Source organism: Choloepus didactylus, chromosome 15, assembly GCF_015220235.1.
Source record: "Choloepus didactylus isolate mChoDid1 chromosome 15, mChoDid1.pri, whole genome shotgun sequence".
Classification (NCBI taxonomy): domain Eukaryota; kingdom Metazoa; phylum Chordata; class Mammalia; order Pilosa; family Megalonychidae; genus Choloepus; species Choloepus didactylus.
Window position 1 is genome coordinate 82,831,393 of NC_051321.1, and position 20,217 is coordinate 82,851,609.

Consider the following 20,217-nt stretch of genomic DNA (forward strand, 5'->3'; position numbering starts at 1 on the left):
GAGCGGGTCTGGGAACAGAAGGTGGCTCTGTGCCCCAGGGGAGCCAAGGGGACCTGGAGGTGGCAGGGGGGACATGGAGGGCTGGGGGTGGGGGGTGGAGGGGGCGGGAAGAGGGCAGGAGTTGGAAGGAGAGGTGGGGAGACCCGATCCTGGAAGAGCTGGAGGGCGGGGTCTCTGGAGGGCAGGGGGCCCTGGGGGTGTCAGCAGGGGCGGGCGCCTGCTCAGCTCTGCACTGTCTGGGAGGAGAATGGAGGAAGTGGTGCTGCGGGGCCTGTGAGAAACGGCGTGTTTAAGGGCATCCGGGTGAGAGGAGACAAATGTAGAGGAGTGGAGGGGTGTGGACAGAAGGCAGGGGGGTGGGGGGGTCCTGACTGGGGAGGCCAGTCACTGAGGTGGAGAACCCCAGGAAGGAACAGTGCGGGGCAGACGAGCTGAGTCTGAGCCCTGGGGCTGGTGTCTGAAAGCCAGGGGGGCTTCCCAGGGGAGGTGCCCCACAGCGGCCCAGCCACAGGCTCTGTCCTCCAGGTCTCAGAGAAGGCTCTTCACTCCCTGGTGACCCCAAAACTCACAGACGCCTTGGGGGATGGCTCCCAGGGGGCGTCCTTGGGCTAAATAGACTGTGTGCTATTTGTTTTCAGACCACAGGGCGGCTCTCCAGCCTGGACCCTGGGATGTGGGAGCCCCCATTGGCTCGCCCGTTCTTCTGGGACCCATCCATCCCCCCTCCTGTTCCCCCCACACACACCCAGGAGACTGCAGGCTCTGGAAGTGGCCCTGGATTCACGGCCCCAGTGGCATGACCCCTTCCCATTCCACGGCTCCTGCACCCACAGAGCCGGTCTGTGCCCACTTCTCTCACTAGCCCACATGGCCAGCTCAGCCTGAAGAGCATGAGCTCAGCCACCCCCCTGCCCGGGGGCCTCCAAGTTGCCTCAATGCTGTGTGGTGTGATTGTTCGGGCAGTGACAATGGCGATGGCTCCGTGGGACAACGCCGGCTATTGATGAGCCCGCACCCAAGCCAGGCATTTCTCGGGTTCCAGAACCGATCACTCACCTCTGGCTCTGCCCCTGACCCACTGTTTCCTCTGCACAGGCACCCTCGTGCACGTGTGCATTTGCAGCATGCCCCCCTTGCATGTACAAACTTGCATGCACACACGTGTACACACTGCCCTGGGGGTTGTTCCAAATCAGTGGTCTAAGCTCGCCCCAGGGCTGCGTGGCTCTGACAGGCTGTAAGAAAATAAAAAGCGAACACAGCCTCCTGGGGCACACATGGTCTCTGCCTGTTGGTACAGCAATGCCTGCAGCCGGCGGCTTCTCTTCTAACCCTCCCTCTGTCCCACACCTTGCAACTCCCTGTCCTAAAGCCCTAATCTCAAAGTGCAGGGGCAGAGTGGAGGAGGGGAGAAGGCCAGGCAGGGACCTCCGCCTACACACACACACACACACACACACACACACACACACACACACACACACACACACACACACACACGGCACTCCCCAAAGAGCTGCTGCTGTCAGGAAGCAGCTCCAGCGCAGCCTGTGGGTACCAGCTGCTCTCCAGCTGGCTTCGGGTCTCCCAGGGGAGGCAGATGGAGGAAGGCTGACTTTCCCTTTAAGAGCATCCTCCCTGCCACCCCGCCCTCTCCCCAGAGGCCAGCATCGGCAGAGGCCTGCAGGCAAAGCCTGCCCCTCCAGGTACAGCCCAGCCCCTAGCCCACTGCTTCCCCCCATCCCATGCACATCTGCACCTTCCTTTCCCTGCACTGATCAGTAGCCTGCTGCAGAGTCCTCCCGGCTTGGCAGGATGGGGGTCCTAAGAAAGGGGATCAGGCCGGAGTTAGGGGTGCGACGGTGTGGGGCTTCAGTGGAATAGAGAATCGTACGTGAGGGTGCTCAGGGGTGCTGGCTGTGAGCTGCCGGCCTCCCGGGCCCGGCTAGGGCTGTGTGATCCAGGCCAGAGGAGCTGGCAGGTGGAGGCGGGGAGCACGGTCCCACCCCAGCTTCTCCCACTTGTTTTTGTGAACTTGGGCAAGTTACTGTGTGACCCTGTACTATGGGGACTCCGTCTAGGGTGCCCCCTGTCTATGCCAGGCCCAGGATGTGAGGCTGGGATGCTGGCTGGTGGGAGAGAACTCACACCCAGGCGCCCACGGCGTGCTCAGAGAACTCATACCCAGGCGCCCACGGCGTGCTCAGGGCCCAGACCCCGTCAGAGCTCTCCGGGAAGGCCACAAAGCATCCAGCCCAATCACCTTGCCCGGGCCTCAGTTTCTCCTTCTGGGGAGCAGGTGGGCCTTGATCTCTGGACCACATGGGGCCCGAGGTCTCTCCTGGGGACTGTCGGCCCACAGTCTGTGTGTGTGTGTGTGTGTGTGTGTGTGTGTGAGTTCTGAGGGTCCCAGGCCCCCATCGGGGACACACTGACTCTAGGGTAGGGGCTGAACATGCTGTGTGCGCAGCTGCCCCCTCCCTGCCCCTCTGGCTCCATGTCCCAGCAGCTGAGCAAATGGCATCTCCTCCCCTCTCCCCTGCCCCCTGCCATTCCATCGCAAAGGGCACGGAGGCCTGGCGGGCAGCACTGGCAGCTGGAGATTTCCATGCTGCTGTCAAGTTTTCCAGGGCACAAATGAGACAGGTGAACCAGGAATAACCAGCAGGGGCCTCAGAGGGTCTGGAGGGTGTGGGCCTGGCCAGACCTGCCTTCAGACCGGTGCCAAGGGGCGTAGGTGATGCCAGCTCCCCGGGCCAGGGTGTGGAGAGCCATCTGGGGCCACACATGCATTCCCCACCCTCAGGAGCCAGTTATCTGGCCTTAGTCCAGTCAGAGCAAGCCAGGCCCCAGAGTGGCCAGGTCGACTCCCTGTGTGACCTTGGAAAAGTCACTCAACCTCTCTGAGCTTCAGGTGCCTGCAGGAGAGATGGTGTGAAGGGCCCAGAGCTGAACCTGTCCCAGAGGCCGTGCCCAGAGCTGCTCTGTTATAATTATTTTTATGGCAGGGCAGCCCTGGGCCATGTCACCGGGCTCCTGTGCTGCAGCTTTGTCCCAGGCAGCTGGGGCTCAGCTCCGTCCTCCCTCCCTGGATGCACAGCCTCAGAGACCCCCAGGGAGCACATGGCAGCTAAGGCCCAAGATGCAAAGCCCCTTTCCAGGGGAGCTCAGCCCAGATCTTCTGGGCAAGGGGGTGGGCAGAGAGAGAATACGTCCGGGCTCTTGACAGTGACAGAGGGAGCAAGGTGTGCAAGGAAAGGGGGCACATGCATCACCATTAGCCTGGCCCGTGCCCCCTTCCTGCCCCCTGGGGGTGCCGGACGCCCTCCCCAGGGGCTATATTAGCCGCGTGAGTCACAGTGGATGGCTGAGAGGCCACCGGCGGGCGGGCACAGTGTAGGGTTACAGTCCATTTATGGACGCAGACGAGGGCAGATATCAGTGTGGACGGTGTTTCTCCCAGCTATTCTTAGGAGCCTCTTGGCTGGCAGGCAGCAAGGGACGGAGCAGGCAAGGCCAGAGTTGGGGCAGGGGCACTGAGGGGCAGTGGGATCATGAGTGGGGCTCAGGGAACGCGCCGGTCTCGCTGACTCTCTCTGTCCTTTGTCCACAGAGGCCGCAGCCATCATCGCCAGCATGTCTTACAGCGTGACCCTGACTGGTCCTGGGCCCTGGGGCTTCCGCCTGCAGGGAGGCAAGGACTTCAACATGCCCCTCACCATCTCCCGGGTGAGTGCACACTGCCTGCAGCCTGGCACCCGTAGGGGCGGGGCACACACGGAGGAGGGGGTCTGCGCATCCATCTGTCTGTCCTCCCCAGTGCTCTCGGGAAACAGTCTGGGGGCTGGGACTGGACTCAGATGGAAACCGCCAGCCACAGGCCATTGGTCTCAGCCATCTCTGTTTGCCCGTCCAAGCCGGCTGGCGGGTCGTGAGAGTGGAACACCTGGGCAGGCAGCCGGCAATCTGAGCAGAGAAAGGAATGCGGAGTTTGCGGGGTGGAGGGCAGGTGGACCGAGGGCACTGGGCCTTCCCAAGCCCTTCCTGGTAGGGGGCAGGATACAGGGTGCCCCCAAGCCTGGAGCCTTTCTCTGGACCTAGACAGCTGTCTTGGCGAGAGAGCTCGCCTACGGTCAGGTGTGCAGGTAGATGGACGGACAGACTTCTGACCTCAGTGCCCTGCAGTAGTGGCACAGGCTGGGCTGGACTGCTGCATCCCAGACCCCAGATAACAGCCCCCTCCTCCCCACTCCCCGCTGCCTTCCCAGGCCCACCACGGGCCACATGGGCTGGCCAGTGTCCTCCCCTGCCCAGCCCCTCCCCACTCACCCATGTCCGGGGTCCTGCAGCGTCTGGAGGCAGGGGACAGCACCGCCTGATGGGGAATGGCACGGACCACTAGAGGCCGTCTGCGTCACTCCCACCACCCAGTGGGAGCTGCAGAAGCCCAGAGAGGTGTCTTAACTAGAATACTCGAGTACGTGCTCTATGAACAGGAACTTCGTTTTCATCACTTCTGTGTCCCCAGCTCTGAGAACATAGTAGGTGCTCAATAAATGTGTCAAATAAAGGAAGACCCCAGCAAGTCATTGGCAGAGCAGGAGCACAAGGCTTCTAGACTTAGTGAGCTGGACTGTGTGTTTCCCAGAGGGCGGACAGCCCCCCAGCCCAGGGGGAGGGGCTAAGGCCGAGGCGGAGCACTTGGTGGTGTTAGTTTGCACACACCGGGGCAGGGGCAAGGCCCCCAGGCTGTGACAGGTGGGCTGGTGGTCCAGGTGGCTGCCCACTCTTGGCACAGGGAAACAGCACCTTCTCCAGGGCTGCAGAGACTTGCTTTGGGCCTGGGGGTGCGGGGTGCATGGAGATGAGCCCCCAGGGAAGGCCCTGGGCAGAGGGGACAGGACCAGGAGAGGTGGGCAGGCCCTGAGCACCACCACGGAGGGTTAGTGATGAATGTCCCCACTGGGGGAACGGTCTTGGTGGCAGAACCTGGTATGAGCACTCGGGGGGGGGACCCTGACGCCCCCTACTGCCCTGGAGACCAGAGGGTCCCGGGCGAAAAGGAAAACCCCGAGCCTTGCACACCTGCCTGGTGATCTATGGGCATCTGAGCCGCAGTCGACACTGTCCCCTTCCCCTGCTCCTCACAGGACCCTGCACGGCCCGCAGTCCCATGGTTGCAGGTCTCTTCCCTGTATGAGGCACTGATCCCCAGCCCACTGGCCTCCCCCAGCTGAGGGTCCCCCAACCCCACACCCCCAAGGCCTCCTGCCGGTGTTGCCCGCCCCAGGCCTGGGTGGAAATGAGCCCTCCTGGCTCAGTGGCACCAGGATAGCCAATGACCTCACCCAGGGCCTACGCACCTCCTGGTCCCTGCCAGCCAGGAGCTTCAGGCAGAGAAGCCTCAAGCTAGACAGCAGAAGGAACGTCCTCACGGCAGGGAGGGGTGTGTTGGGATGTCCTGAAGCTGATGCGTAGGGGAGACTTAAAAATAGAACCCACTGCTCAAGCTGGGCTTGGGGGATGGGCATGACGGCCTCTCAGCTTCGCTCGGGGGGCATGCCTCAAATCGCCAAGGCCGAAAAGCAGGCTGGGCTGGGTGCTGGGGCCCTTCAGGGCTGGGAACCTCTTGATAATGTCCCTGGGCTTGGGCGTCCTGCTCTGGGGGCTGCTGGCCAGGCAAACCCCATAGATAATGTATGCCTCCATCCCACCAGGACTGGGGTGTTTCTTGCTGGGGGCTCTCAGGGCCCTTCTGCACCAGAAATATCCCCCATCCCTGGGGGGTGCAAGGCTAATGGTCTCTGGGAGAACCCACTCCCACCCAGCTCGGACACACTTCCCACAGGGAGCCTGGGGCAGGGTTCAGCTGGGTGTCCCGGCCTGAGCCTTTGCCCCAGGGCACCAGGGGCAGCTATGGAGTGGGGGCTTTGCAAAGGTAGAGCCTGTTCCTTCTCAGTGGGGGCTGCACCCCTGGGTGCCTTCCCTACCTGCTCAAAGGGGATGTCCAGACAGGCAGGGCTGGGGTGACCCATCTCCCTGCAGAGTGGGGCAGAGTGAGGCTCACATTTGCTCACAGTGGGGTGCAGCTGCTGTGACCTGGGTAAGCCCCCACCTCCCATGCTTGCCCCCTTGTCTCTCTGGTCCAGGGACTGGGTTGGGGGGGGAGGGCTGTCCCACCACTCAGCAGCAGGTGTGGGCTGCCAGCTCTTCCCGGAGGAATGCTCATTGCAGGGGTGGCGGCTCCCCGTGCCCACCCCACGCCGCCCACCAGCCCCACAGCATCACCCTCAGGGCAGGCACAGCCCAAAAGCATAGGCCTCCCCAAAAGGTCTCCCCAAAAGCATAGGCCGGGAAAGACCTGCCTTTCGCTAGGTCTCAGCCAGAAAACCCACGGTTCAGGAGGGAGGCTGGGGGGGGCAGGTGCCTTTATTTATCCTGGACAGGTGCAGCTGGGCCTGCAACATGAGCTGCCCTCTCACCCCACCCTCCCCTGACCCAGCCAGTTCTCCAGGAAGTGGGGGAGGGTGGAGCCGGCCGCTGAGGGTGCAGCTCCGAAGGCTCAGGGCCCACCCACCCTCCCCCCTTGACCAGGCAGGAGGCGGGGTGGTGGTCTGGGGCCTTGACCCCTGTGTCTCGTCACTGCCCCGGACTCTGGAAGAGGCTTGTGCTTTTCTGCCACTCACAGCTGTGTCACCTTGGGCAAGTCAGGTCGCCTCTCTCGGCCTCGGTTTTCCCACCTGTAAAATGGGGATGAGGCCTTGGTGAAAGCACACGTGTGAAAGTGCTTTCTAACACCGATAGTGCCCTGTGTTCCTCCAGGGCTGCTTGTGAGTCTGGGGGAGGGTGGCTGAGCCAGGGCCCAGGAGGGGCCTGCCTTTCTGCCATTTTGGAGACCCCAGGAGATCTTCTCCCCTCCTCCCCCCATCTCCTCTCACCTGGCAGGTTCCCCTGGGGCTCCAGTCCAGAGGCCCCTGCCCCTCTATGTATTTGGTTCCAGTATTTATCAGACTTTCCAGCCACTGTGGGGACACAGGACAGAGGGTTCCCAGGGAGGGGTTGAGGGACAGAAGGAGACTATTCTGGGGGCAGCTGTACCGGCAATTCCTGAAATTTCGAGGCTGCTGGAGCACACCGTGCCGTTTCTTGGACAGCACCTCGCAGTGCTGACAGGCCGAGCTGTTTATAGCCGCCCTGAAGGTCGGGCAAGCCTCCCGAGGGCTCCTGTGGGGCCCCCGGTGAGCAGGGGAGATAAGGTGTGCAGGGGCCCACAGCCAGGGGTGCATTCCCGTGCTGGAGGGAGAGGTGGCTGACGGGAGCTGGACCCCGACCTGACCCCAGCTCACCTGGTGCTCCGAGCTGCTCCTGACCCTGGTGGGGGCTCTGGAGGGAGTGGAAAGCAGGCCGGCTGGGTCCTGGGGGTTGTACCCTGAGACCCTTGGGGAAGCCACAGGGCAAGGCTAACTGGGTCAGCAAGAGTGAGGAGGGCAGGGCCCTCTAAGTTGGGCTCAGCCCTGCTGGGATCAGCCCCACAGGGTAGGAGATTCTCCCTACAAGTTTCCTTTCCTCTCATGGGGGTCCCTCTCACCCAGGGGCCTCTCTGTGATCACAGAGGCCCTCCCACCCCAAACACAGCTTCCCAGCCCCTTTGGTGCCAGCCTGGTCTTCCTGCCACCACCTCTACCTGCATGACATGGGCTTTGCCCATGAAGTGTCCCCAAAGTGAGTATCGAGTGTCTCCAAGAGATAGCTATTGTGACATCCAGGACACAGACAGAATTGGGGGCCTGGATGGGAAGAGAAAAGAAAGACGGCAGCTGGGAAGGAGGGGCAGGGGAAACTCAGGGGGCACAGAAGACCCGGAAGGAGAAAGCTTCCAGCAGGGCATGGCCAGCTAGAGAGGGAGCCAGTGACCCCTAGCTTTGGACACGGAGGGGGGGGGCTGCTGGTATATACTGAGTGGAGGGGACTGAAGCCAGATGGCTGGGTGAGAGGGGGTGACGCTGGGAACCAGGTCCCCTGGTGGTCACTTCTTAGAGAAATCTGGCTGGGAAGAAAGGATGAGGACATGGCAGGAGCTGGCTGGAATGGCAAAGGCAAGGAAGAGCCTTTTAAGCATAGAAGAGACCCTGCGCTTGTTTATCTGCCAGGATGGGATTGGGGAGAGGGGCCCTGGGGAGACAGAGGTTCTAGGAAGAGGGTGAGGGAGCAGTATGGTCCCCGAGGGAAAAGAGCAGAGCACAGCAGCACCAGTAATTTAATCAGACGATGTTAAAATGCACTTTGCACTCGGGGCTCCTTGGGAAGTCCCTGGTGGTTAGCCTGGGAGGGCTGGGAGGACAAGATGCTGGAAGCTGCACCCTCTGTAGGCACCCACTACCTCCCTGCCTCCCCCAACACACACCGGCACTGGCAGCTCTAGAAGGGAAGGAAGGCAGGGGCCTGTCAGGGCTTGAGCACCAGCCCCAGAGACCCCAAGGGAGTGATGGCCAGAAAACCATCTGCAGAGCCCAGCAGCCCTCCCCACTGCTGGGAGACTGGAAAAATGGGAGCTGATGGTGTGGGGGCCTCCCTGGAGCCTATCGGGAGCCTGGTTTCCCTGGGACCCCGGGTGGAACTTCTCTCCCCTCCACCAAGCTGCCCAGGCCCCTCCCTCTAGGGACCCCCACCCTCAGCAGCTCCCAATCTTGTTCCAGCGGAGCCAGGGTTGCACCTGCCAGCCTGGGGCCCCTCTGGCACCTCCCTGGGGAAGGGACCGAGTTAACACTGTGCTAAGGGCCTCCTTGGTTTGGAACTTCCCTGAAACTTTCACCCCTCTGCACCCTCCCACTTAATACCCTATTTAATACCATAATCCTCATAGCAATCCCGAGAGAAAAGCCTTTTGCTCTTTACACACAAGGACATGGACGTTGCAACTGGAACTGTGGGTCCAGCTCCTACCAAAACCCACTCTCTTGCTATTATTGGCTGCTTGGGCCCCGGCTGCTCCCTGGCACCCGGCTGTGCCCCCTCTCGGCTGCCCCAAAACCATGGCCCAGCAGAGTGAGGGTCTCCTGTGGGCCGGGGGGCTGACCGTGGCCTCCTGACACCTCGAGCCTGTCCTGGGAAGCTTTTGAGACAGGACCTCGATGCCCCCACCCTGAGGCATCTCGGGGCTCAGTCCAGGGGTGGGTTCCCCAGTTGAGAGGTGGCTGTTGACTGGAAGACTGAAAAAGTAAAGTGGAAACAAAACAATCATTTAAAAGAATTGTTTAATGTTCAAAGGGGATAGAAATATTAAACAACAATAACAACAACAACAAAAAACCCACGAAACCTCCCAGAGGAGTTAGTGGCTTTGAGTCCTTTCTGGAACAATGTAAGGAGAGAGGGGGACAGACAGACAGCTAAGAGATTCTTGGATACATCATCATCCTGGACTGACGCCCTTTGAGCCCGGGTCCGAGGGTGGCCCCACCCTTCTGCCCACGGTGGGGGGAGGGCCGAGCTGCCAAGCAACCTACTTAGGGTCACTGCCTCCGCCCTGCCTCCTAGGAGAGCCCTCCCGACCAGGGCACGTCAGCACCCACTCCCCTCACCCCCAGGGGTTCCGGGCCCTGCCAAAGGCCTGGGCAGCCGAAGGCTCTGACAGGCAGGAGCAGGTGTGGGGAGAGCGGCGCCAGGGCTGGGGGGGCTCCCCCCACCCCCAGGAGCCAGGATCAGAGCAGCCCCCTCCTGCGGACTAAGGGGAGCCAGGCCAGGCCAGGGGGAGGGCCAGAGGTGCCGCAGGAAGGCTCAGCGGGGTGGGGGTGGGGGGCATTCCCACAGTGGGTCTGCGGAGGACATCCTGACGCCCTGCGGGCAGCTCCAGCGGACCTGGCTCAGCCTCCTCTGGACGTCATTCTGGTGTCCTTGCCATCCGTGATCTTCTGGGCACCACCCCGTCCTGCCTGGCAGCATCGCTGCTGCAGGGGCAGGCCCCACCCTTTCTGTCTGTCGTCCGCAGCTGTCCCACCTGGGGGTCCCGGCAGCAATGTGGTGACCCCCTTCTCTGTAGATGAATAAAGTCTCTGGCGGGGAGCCAGGCTGAGTGGAGAGCTGTTTTGGGGGGACTGCTATAGGTGGAGCCTTGCTGGGGTAGGGGCCCTACTGAGGTGGGGGGGCTGCTGAGGGGGGCAGCTCTGTTGTGGGGGGAGCCCTTCTGTGAGGGGAGCGCTGCTGAGGGGGGAATTCTACTATGGGGGCCCTGCTGGGGGGAGATGCTATAGGTGGAGCCTTACTCTGGGGGGACCTTACTGAGGGGAGCCCCTACTAAGGGGGGCAGCTCTACTGAGGGGGGAACTCTGCTGAGGGGTAGTTCTGCCTTGGGGGGAACCGTGCTGAGGGGGGGCCCTGCCGTGGGGGCAGCTCTGCCTTGAGGCAAGCCGTGCCGAGGGGGGAGCCTTGCCGAGGGGGGAGCTCTGCCATGGGGGGAGCTCTGCTGAGGGGGGAGCCTCATCGTGGAGGGAGCCACTAGGTAGTCTGGCAGAATAACGGAGGTGTTGCATACTGGTGTCTGCAACTGTCTTTGAAATGCTTCAAAAATAAGATGGGCTAAGGGGTAGACAGGGGGGAGGACAGAGAGATAAGAAGGGTGATGAGGCAACTCAGCTGAATGTTACTGGCAGAGCTGCAGTAGTAGGTATTTGGGTGTTCACTGAAAAATCCCTTCCCCTTTTTCGATGTTTGAAAATATTTATGATAAAATGTTGTGGGCAAAACAGCTCTGAGTGGGAAGCCGGAAGTTAGGGGGAAAGGCTCTTTTCCGTAGGGCAGGCCTGGCTGGGCAGCTCAGCTGACCCTAAGGGGTCCCCTCTCAGGCTCAACTCCTACCCTCAAAGGAAGCAACTTACTCCTGCCATTAACAGACACTCTCTTTGGCAATGAATTTAGGGGTAAGAACTGTGTACATTTTTTAAGGTCCCAGGTAGCTCTGAGACGCCCCTCTGTGCCCTCCTGGCATTCTTGGTGTTCATTTCTCTGCTGTCCTTGCCTTGTCTTGGCACTCAGGGGCTGGGGGCTCTGAGCTCCCAGTGGCCGGTGTTGATGAGGGTCCCTCAAGGGCTCTCCTGTTCTTGCTTTCTCACCAGCCTAGGGGAGGGCAGTGTCTGTGGTCGGTGGTGCAGCTACATGGAGGCCTTTCTTGTCCCTGGGCCCAGCCTCTGGAGCGGGTCTGGACGTGGCCGGGAACTGGTACCTGCCTGGTGCCCTGGTTTGGCCTGGGCCTGGAATCACCAGGGATGCTGAGGGGCCTGGCAGGAGGCACCCATCCCATGTCGGCCAGCCCAGGGCCGGGCCATGGGACCATCCTCGGGTCCTCTCTGGGCTCCTTCTGGGATGGTCCCCAGGCCTTAGCCAGCATCTGGCTTCTGCCAGCATTAGCCGTCAGCCTTGTCCCTGGGACAGAGCCAGAAAGGTGACCGGGGTGTGTCCATAGAAGCCAGGGGAACTGGCCGGTGGGCATGTCGGGAAAGGAAAGCCAAAGGACACCCTCTCCAGACACAGCTGGGGGTGGGGGTGGGGTGGGCTCCTAGAGCCTCCTAGATCTTTCCTGTGATGTCACTGGGGGCGGGGCCTCTGTGGATTCCACTTGATGTCACGGGGTTGGAGCCAGAGTTTCCATGACATTCTGTGAGCTATATTTAGGAGCAGGGCTTCATCACATTCCATGTAATGTCACTAAGGGTGCGCCATCAAGCCATTTTAGGTCGCATCACCAGGCCCTGCTGAGTTGCATTTCATGTGATTCCCTGCCAGCCTGGCCCCCACAGTAGGGAATGTGATATTCCTGGGGACCGGATGTGCAGAATTTGAAATCACACTTGAGGTCACTGGGAGTGGAGTCTGAGCATGGTGTTCCTGACTTTCCATGGGGTGCCCGTGGGGCGTTTCTCCACGGCCTTCTGTGTGATGACATGGGGGCGCCTCCAGGCACTAACCTTCTGTGACGTCATTGGGGTACAGGATTTGGGAACTGGCCCCTGCGCCTTCATTCCCCCTTCTGGAAGTACAAAGCTGACCACAGAGCACTGAGCCCTGGCTTTGCCCTTGTCTGTGGGGCCCCCTGCTCCCCTCCAGGCAGGACTGAAAGCTCCCTCAGCCCTCGTGCAAACATCTTGCACCATGATGCTTTTGTGTGGGTGCATTTATCCTGCCTGCCGGCCTGGAAGTGTCCCCAGGGTGGTCCCTCCCTCCCGGAGCCTGGAAAATGCCCCATGGGTTTGCCAGGTGAAGGTGTAACAGTAGGCTCCCTGGTGTAACAAACAGCCCCCCAATCTCAATGGCTTAGCACAATGAAGCTTTTTTCTCACTTATGCAACATCCAGTGTGGCTGCTCCATAAGCCATCTCTCCTCCAAGGGGGGGACCCGGGATCCAGGTCCCTCATCAGTGGCTCTGCACCCTCCTCTGGGCCCTCTGTCAGCTGACAAGCAAAGCATGGAGGATAGCCACGAGGGGCAGATGGTACAGACACGCGTTGCTCCCATGCACATTCCACGGGTCAGTGCTAGCCCCACAGCCACATTGGATACGGAGTGTTAGAAGATACAGGACAGCCGGGGGCCAGGAAGAGGACTTGAGCCTGGTGAACAGCTGCTTCTGGCCACAGCAGATGAAGGACCAAACACCCAGACTCTACCTACCCAACCATGCTGGTGCCCCTTCCCTGAGGACTCGCCCGTGCTTCCGGACCACCTGCCTTGCCCTCACAGCCCCTTCTCCTGTGCTCTCAGATCACGCCAGGCAGCAAGGCAGCCCAGTCCCAGCTCAGCCAGGGTGACCTCGTGGTGGCCATCGATGGGGTCAACACGGACACTATGACCCACCTGGAGGCCCAGAACAAGATCAAGTCTGCCAGCTACAACCTGAGCCTCACCCTGCAGAAGTAGGTGGGAGCTCTCCAGAGCCTGGGGGTGGGGGCTTGGGTGTGGGCATCTGGGGGGCCGGGAGAGGGGGCAGGGTCCAGTAGCAGTCACGTGGGCCCAGCCCTGTGCTAGGGGACCATCGGGGAGAAAGCACAGCCCCTGTGCCAGAGGGAGGACCAGGCCCAAGTCTTTGCCTGGCACCTGCTATGTCTGTGCCTGGGTGTTACTGCTTCACGTTACAGACCAGGCTCGGAGAGGTGAGTTGTGGCACAGTATGCCAGTAAGTGGTGAGCAGGGCCTGGAAGCCAGGGAATTCTGGCTTCCAAGCCCGTACTGCCTCCCTCTATCCCCAGAACATAGCAGAGGCCCATAGGTGCTGACACCCAGTCCTGGTGGGGCCAGTGCTGTCCAGGGGAGGTCCAGCTCCTGAGAGTGGACGGTGTGTCTCGGGCCCTCTGACCTGGTGGCCCTGGCTCCCAGGGCTCCCTGCCATGGCACAGCCCTACCCAGGCAGAAGCTTCTGGTAAGGGCTAGGAAGGCCCCCAGTGGCTCCTGTCCTCACTTGGCCCCACTTCTGGTTCTTCAGGTCGAAGCGTCCCATTCCCATCTCCACGACGGCACCCCCGATCCAGTCCCCCCTGCCGGTGATCCCCCACCAGAAGGTAGGTGCCTACGGTCGGTGGTGGGTCCACTCGCAGCCCATGCTGCCCAGAGCACAGCCACTGGCCTGCTCGGCCCAGGCCCTTGGCTCACCAACTGAGCCCCCTCCAGGAAAACTCTGAGCATAGGGTGTACTTTCCTGGGTGTTACCCACCACCCTTGAGTCCCATGGCTAGGCGGAGGGGAAGCCAGTTTGGGCAGCTCTGGGGAAGGGTCATCCTCCCAGCCAGTTGAGGACAAGTGTATCAGAGGGTACTGACCCCCATCTGCCTGAGGGGCTGGGGCGGGGTGGCATGAAGGACACTGGAAAGCCGGAAGCCCCCCACTCAAGCTGGCCACCCCTGGAGAAGCCCCTGAGCAGGGAGGGGCCTGCTGGTCCTTGGGGGTTCTCCTCTCCCCAGGATCTTTCCCTCCCAACTCCATGGCCCCACTGGAAGTGTCGATGGTAGCCAAGGTCACGGTGGTGCAAGACTGCAGAGCCCTGGCCCCAGGCCCCTGCCCGCTGCCCCCCAAGCTGCCCCCCCTAAACATGGAAGGAGGCCCTCCCCATATTCCTGCATGGCCTCCAGCCTGCCCACCATCCTCCCTGTGGGACCCCAGGCCAGCCCCCTTCTCTCCAGTGGGGCCAGTGGGTCACGGGCAGGGTAGAGGGAGGGGAGAAGAGATGGGAGCCCCTGTGGAGCTTCTCTGTCAGCTGAAACCAGGGCGGGGACAGGGCTCACAGAGGTGGGGGAGGGCAGGAGAGGTCGACTTGGATTGGGGTGGGAAATAGATTGGGCAGCTTGCGGGGGAGTTGCAGAGGCGGAAGGAGGAAGCCAAATGTTAGCCCATTACTTCCTCGGCTTCTCCTCCTGCACCCTCCACTCTGCCGGCCCCAGCCAGCCTGGGGTGGGGAACCCAGAATGCTTAGGTTTCCCAAGTGAGGGCAGCCAGAGCTCAGGGGGGCTCCCCTCTCCTGGGCCATGGGGTGGGGGGCATCTCAGTAGAGTGGGAGGCCAGGCTCTGCTCACGGGGTGCCCCCTCTCAGGGGAAGGGGTACCCTCCCTCCTCCAGCCCTGCTTGGCATGGGGGTACATGGGGCTTTGCATTTCAACCAGGAGGTGCCAGCCTTGGGGGCCAGAAACTGGTGTCTCCCCCGCTCCTCTCTGCAGACCCTTTCTCATCAGGCATCCCCTCTAGCCCCTCCGAGCTCTGGGCTGCTGGTGCTCGAGCCACCCCGTCTATTGCAGGTGCCCTCAGGGGTTGGGCTGGGGCGCATGTGGCCTCTAACCGCTGTCTTCTCTCTCCCCGCATGGCGCTGCCCCGTGCCAGGAGCCTGCTCCGGACGCCAACGGCAGCCTGGTGGCCAGGCCCGGCCCGGGCACCCCCGCGCTCAGGCAGACCTTTAGCTCCTCCTTCTCCCAGACCTCCGGCTTCTCCACTGACCCCTCCCCTCCACGGGGCAGCCCGGGGGCCAAGGCCAACCTGGAGGGCCCGAAAGGCCCGGGCTCCAGGCAGCCACGGCTGTATAACAACCCCATTGGTCTGTACTCGGCAGAGACCCTGAGGGAGATGGCTCAGATGTATCAGCTGAGCCTCCTCCAAGGGAAGGCCCCAGGTGCTGGACTCCCAGGAGGGTAGGTAACGGGTGCACGGCCATCGACGGCGCGGGCCACATGGTCCTCGGTGCTTGGTAGAGGCCCAGGGAAGCGGTCGGAGCCAGGGCCGGCCTCCCTCCAGCCAGCCCCCAATTCCAGGAGGCAGGGCAGGCTGAGAGCAAGAGAGATGGTCCCTTCCGATGTGGGCTGCTTTATAACCGCTTTGGGGTGACATGTCGGATTTGCAGCTGAGGAAACTGAGGCTCAGAGAAGGCTGAGGCATGGTCCAGCTGTCAGAATATCAAGTAGCAGAGCCGGGATTTGAATGCAGGAGACTCTGACTTCCTAGACTGACACAGCAGGCCACCCCCCAGGACGGGACAGCACAGCCTGCTGCCCCCCAGAGCTTATGGAGCAAGGGGACAAGCTGGTCCCCACCCTCTGGGAGTCCTGAGAAGGAAGCAGGGAAGGATGAGAGAGGAGGGAAGGAGAGTGTGTTCTCAATGGCTGGGAGTAGTCAGGGAAGGCTGCCTGGAGGAGGGGGCACGTGAGCTGGGTATGGGGACTCGGCAGGGGTGTGAGGGGAGCGGGCTTGCAGGACTGAGCCTGGCTAGGGTGGGGCAGCAGGAAGCTGGGCCTGAGGAGAGAAGGGTGTGGAGGGGAATAGCCCCCTCCACCCCCACCTTGGGGGCTACATGGTGGGACTCTGCACAGGAGTAAAGAGAAGAGGGAGCTGGGGAGTTGAGGAGGGGGCTGAGGGAAGGGGGTCCCCTCTCGTTGAGCACATCTGAGCTTTACACTTTATTTTAACTTCTACCCTAGCCCAGGGCAATTGGTGTCATCTCTGTTTGCTGGAGGCAGAACCAGCTGAGTGAAAGTGATAGGGCCCCATGGTTAGAGGTCAGGCCTCAGGCTAAATGAGAGAACACAGGCAAAGCGTCTGCCCCCTCCTCACTAAATGCACCCTGGTGTCCTCACTGCCTGGAGTTGCGCAGCTGGTACACAAAAGAGAGTTGGATCCTGGGTCAGTGTGACACAAGCCCATGCCCTCACCCTTTGCTCTTGCTGCAGAAGGCCCCCAGCCCCAGCACCCCCAGCTCCCCAGCTCTGTCTGCAAGCCTGAGTGGAGCTGATCTCTGGCACCCCATGGCCTAAGCACCTGGGGCCCCCGCTTCCCTGACCCAGACTGGTGGAGCCACGTTAACCACCCATGTTAACCCTCCTCCCCCATCTTCCCCAGCAAGGGGCTTTTGCCAGAAAACTCCGGGAGTGGCAGAGCAGAAACAGTCTCCTTGTCCTGTCTCTGATGGGCTGGATCTCTTCCTGGCCCCCTCTAGAAAGAGCCCTGGGCAGGGACGCCCCACTGGTAGACAGGACACCCATGGGGCCTGCCGGCAGCGAGGGTAATGTCTCTCCTTCCTTCGCCCTTGCTCTGGGCTGGGGGCCGGCTAAGCAGTTCACTTGCTTTATCTAACACAACTCTCTCCGCAACTTCAGAGGTGGACTTACTTTCCCCATCGTCAGCTGGGACATAGAAGCCCAGAGAGCTCGAGCAATTTGCCCAAGGTCACACAGCCAGTAAGTGGCAGCCAGCACGGCACTGGCTCTGCCTGACTTCACCCTGCATCGGGACAGGGACTGACCTACCTGTTTGGGGAAGTCGGGGGCCAGGCCTGCCCTGCTTCCCCTGACTCCCAAGGTGCCCTCCCATTGGTGCAGGGGCTCCCCAAACTAACTGGCATGTAAATTATTACTTGCAACTCAGAGCAGCAGGGTTCGACAATTCCCTCCGAGGGAGAATGGGCCAGGGAGGGAATGGGGTGGGTACTTCATGCAGAGAGAAAGCGACTGCACCTGAGAGTAGCCCTGTCCTGCACAGCCGGCAGGAAGGGCCAGAGCCTCTGACCCAGCTTAAATGCAGGCTGGCGACAGGGCCAGCAAGCGATAATCACCACTCCCGGCCATTGCACACGTACCCCATGCCACGGGCTTTGCACCCAGGATCCCATTTAGTCTGGACAACCCACCTGTGCAGTGTCCTTTTGGTTTTATGAATGAGGAAACTGAGGCCAAGGCCACTGGGTGTCCTGCCCAGTGTTATGGTGCTAGGAAGGGGCAGAGTCAGGATTTGAACTCTGTCTTGTCTGGCTCCAAAGGGAAGCTCCTCCCCTCTACCCTCTTTCCTCGGGGCAGTGTGCAATGCAAGCCACTCAGGGCTTGTACCTCTCAGGAGGAGTGGGGAAGAAAAGGGGAAGGAAGGGCATCCAGGCCTGAGCCTCCCTGCAGGCGTCTTCTCCTCCTTCCTGTCTGAGGCTGGCACTGAAGGGCTGTGTTGGTGCAAGGGCCCTGGGGCAGGCTTTGTGAATTCGGTTCATCTTCCTCTCTGAACTGTGGCTGCTGCAGGTGGGGTCCTGTACTGAGCAGAGGGCAGGGTTCAATGCCAATCTGGGTGCCTGGTTAGAAGGAGTGGGCCACTCGTGCAGGACAGAGCAGCCCCCAAGGACCACATAGCCCTGTGCGGGGGCACTGGGCTGCTCAGAGCACAAGCTGACCCTGCAGCTGTCAGCACTGGCCAAAAATGGAGAAGGAATGGAAGCTCCGTGCCTGGCTGGCCCTTTCCTAATATAGCTCCCCTCACAGTTATTTTGAGCCTGGGAGGACAGTGGGAATTTTATCAGCTCTGAGATATTGTCAGGCCTGGGGCTGGATGCCTCCTGGCTTTGGCCTGCCCCTTTCCCCCCCCCCCACAAGCCCTGGCTGAGGCATGACTAGAACCAGGCCAGCTGGAGTCCAGGCTCCCCATCCAGGGCCTGCAGTGGCAGATCTGGGACGGTGGCAGATCCCACCCCCCTCCACCCTCTGCTTTCCACACTCCATCCCCTTCAGGTTCTGACAGGGTCTGACCCTGTAAGGGATTTTGCATTTTAAGAAGCATGATGCAGGCAATGCTTCCCCCAAACAGGTGCCCGCCTGGGTTGCTCACTTTCAGAGAACAGTGGGGGGCAGGGGATCTCAGGTCCCCCTTGCAGTATCCAAGCTGAACTGCTTTGGCTGGATGCCCCCTCACCCAGGCTTCTAGCCTGCCCCTCCTCCATCCTGCCTCTGCCACCCACAGGGCTTCAGGTGCTTAGCTGCTGAAGCTGCTCCTGTCTCCATACCCAGCTCCCTCTCCAGAGCTCTGCAGCCAGGTTGTATGTGGGGGGCTCCATGGACAAAGCACATGACTGGGGCACAGCCCATGTCCCCAGCAAAGCTGCTGCCGTCTGCATCTCTGACACAATCGAGGGTCCCCAAGACCACGATTCTGGCTCCGCGCTCCTCCCTTCCCCCCACCTCTTACTCTCACCCGGTGCCAGCTCCAGTCGGCTCTGCCTTCATCACGGCCTGTCCCAGGACGGACCCGGAGGCCAAGCCCTGATGGCTCTGTCTTCTTTGCTCTTTCTCTCCTCCCCAGGTGGTAGCCAACTCTCCAGCCAAGTTAGTACCGAGGAAAGCATGTGTGTGCGCTTGTCTGCATCGCCAAGCATGTGTCTGGGAGTCTGTCCGGTGCGGACAGCGTGTGCCTGTGTCCCGCATGTGTGTGTGTGCGTGTGCGTGTGCGTGTGCGCGCGCACGCGTGTGTGCGAGGGCCAGCATGGGCGTGGAGCTGCGAATATGGAATGAAGCATCGGGGCAGGGGTGGGAGAGCTCCGTCTGGGGTCTGGGGGGCCGTTTCCTCCCCATGTCGTCCCGGTTTCCCGCTGCATCTGCTTAGAACCCGCAGGCTGGCCTGGGTGGGGGCGGATGGAGAGCCGCGCGGACGCCGTGTTCCACGGGAGCTTCGAGAACGTTTCTGTTCCGGGGCTGCGCCTGCCCTCTGCCGGCCGTCGAGCACACCCATCTGTGGGTCCAGCCGGGGCTCTCCCTGGACCCCCGCCGCAAGCTGGACTTGAGGGGCCGAGCGGGCCCAAGCCTGCAGGCTCCGAGGAGGAAGGCAAAGGCACCGAGGCCGCGGGAGGAGCAGCGCCCCGGCCGCCGAGGGACGCGCGCCATCCCCTCCACGGAAGAACCACGGCTCAGAAGCCCCCCTGGACGCGCCTTTGGGGCTCTCTGGACTCCGCTTGGGCTGCTGGCTGCCTCGTACGCCTGGCCCAGCCCCTGTCCCCTACTCCCCACTATCCCCAACCCTGTTGTATCGGCTTCCGCTTCCCGGGCTGTGTGTGGCCAGAGCTCGCGACGCCTGGCGCCCCCGCTGGCCGTGGGCGGTAGCGCAGGTCGGGGCCGGGCTCCCGGCCGCTGGGACGCACGCGCGGGGCGAGAGAAGCCTCGAGGGGCTTTGGGTGGCTGGGCGGGTGCCAAGGGTTCTCCGAGCAGGCCCTTGCCTCGATCTCCCCCCCGTGTAACCAACCCCGTTGCCCTTTTCTCCGTCCACCCCTCGCACGCCCCAGCGCCGACCACCAGGAGCGCTTCAATCCGGGCTTGCTGAAGGACTCGGCCCTGTCCACCCACAAGCCCATCGAGGTGAAGGGGCTGGGCGGCAAGGCCACCATCATCCACGCGCAGTACAACACGCCCATCAGCATGTACTCCCAGGACGCCATCATGGACGCCATCGCCGGGCAGGCGCAGGCCCAGGGCAGTGACTTCAGTGGGTAAGCGCCTCCTCTCCTCCGGCGCAGGGCCTCCGAGCCCGCGAGGCCCCCGGGGGACCACAGGGCACCGGCCCAGCCTCTGGCCCGCGGACCAGCGTCCTCTCCCTCATCTCCGGCCTCCCCGGGGCTCGGGCCCCTGCCGTGGAGCCAGGCTGCGCCAGGGCCTTCCGGGACACGGTAGTGCCCGCCCAGGATGGACCTCAGGGGCGGCCTCCGGAGAAGGGTGGAGGAATGCAGATTATGGGGGTTCCTCCAAGTGCCCTCCTGGCCTCTGCAGTTTCCCAGTTCCCTCATGGGGCTGGCTTAGAAAGAAACTTCTGGAATCCAGTTACCCCCAGCCTTCTCACGACTAAGCCATTCTTTGGGGGCCGACTGCTGCGTTCTCCAGGCGATGAGAGTCAACTATAATGTATGGCTGGTTTTCCCGTTTGGGAAGGCGCCTCCAGACCGACCATCCCAGGTG

General features: G+C 61.9%; 1 protein-coding gene across 11 annotated transcripts in view; it reads left to right on the forward strand.

Annotated features, from left to right (window-relative positions):
• Positions 1-20,217, forward strand: part of LDB3 (LIM domain binding 3) — a 68,527-nt gene that overhangs the window by 5,021 nt on the left and 43,289 nt on the right. For 6 of the 11 annotated variants that reach the window (XM_037804566.1, XM_037804567.1, XM_037804569.1 and 3 more), the window contains 4 exons: positions 3,614-3,729; positions 12,755-12,906; positions 13,473-13,548; positions 14,858-15,162. In XM_037804566.1, the coding sequence (XP_037660494.1) occupies positions 3,637-3,729; positions 12,755-12,906; positions 13,473-13,548; positions 14,858-15,162 (626 nt within the window). In that variant the 5' untranslated portion in view covers positions 3,614-3,636. Of the gene's footprint in view, positions 1-1,548; positions 1,707-3,395; positions 3,511-3,613; positions 3,730-12,754; positions 12,907-13,472; positions 13,549-14,857; positions 15,163-18,577; positions 18,601-19,550; positions 19,755-20,217 lie in introns of those variants that run through there. The other 5 variants (XM_037804571.1, XM_037804561.1, XM_037804568.1 and 2 more) reach the window with 5 other exon arrangements.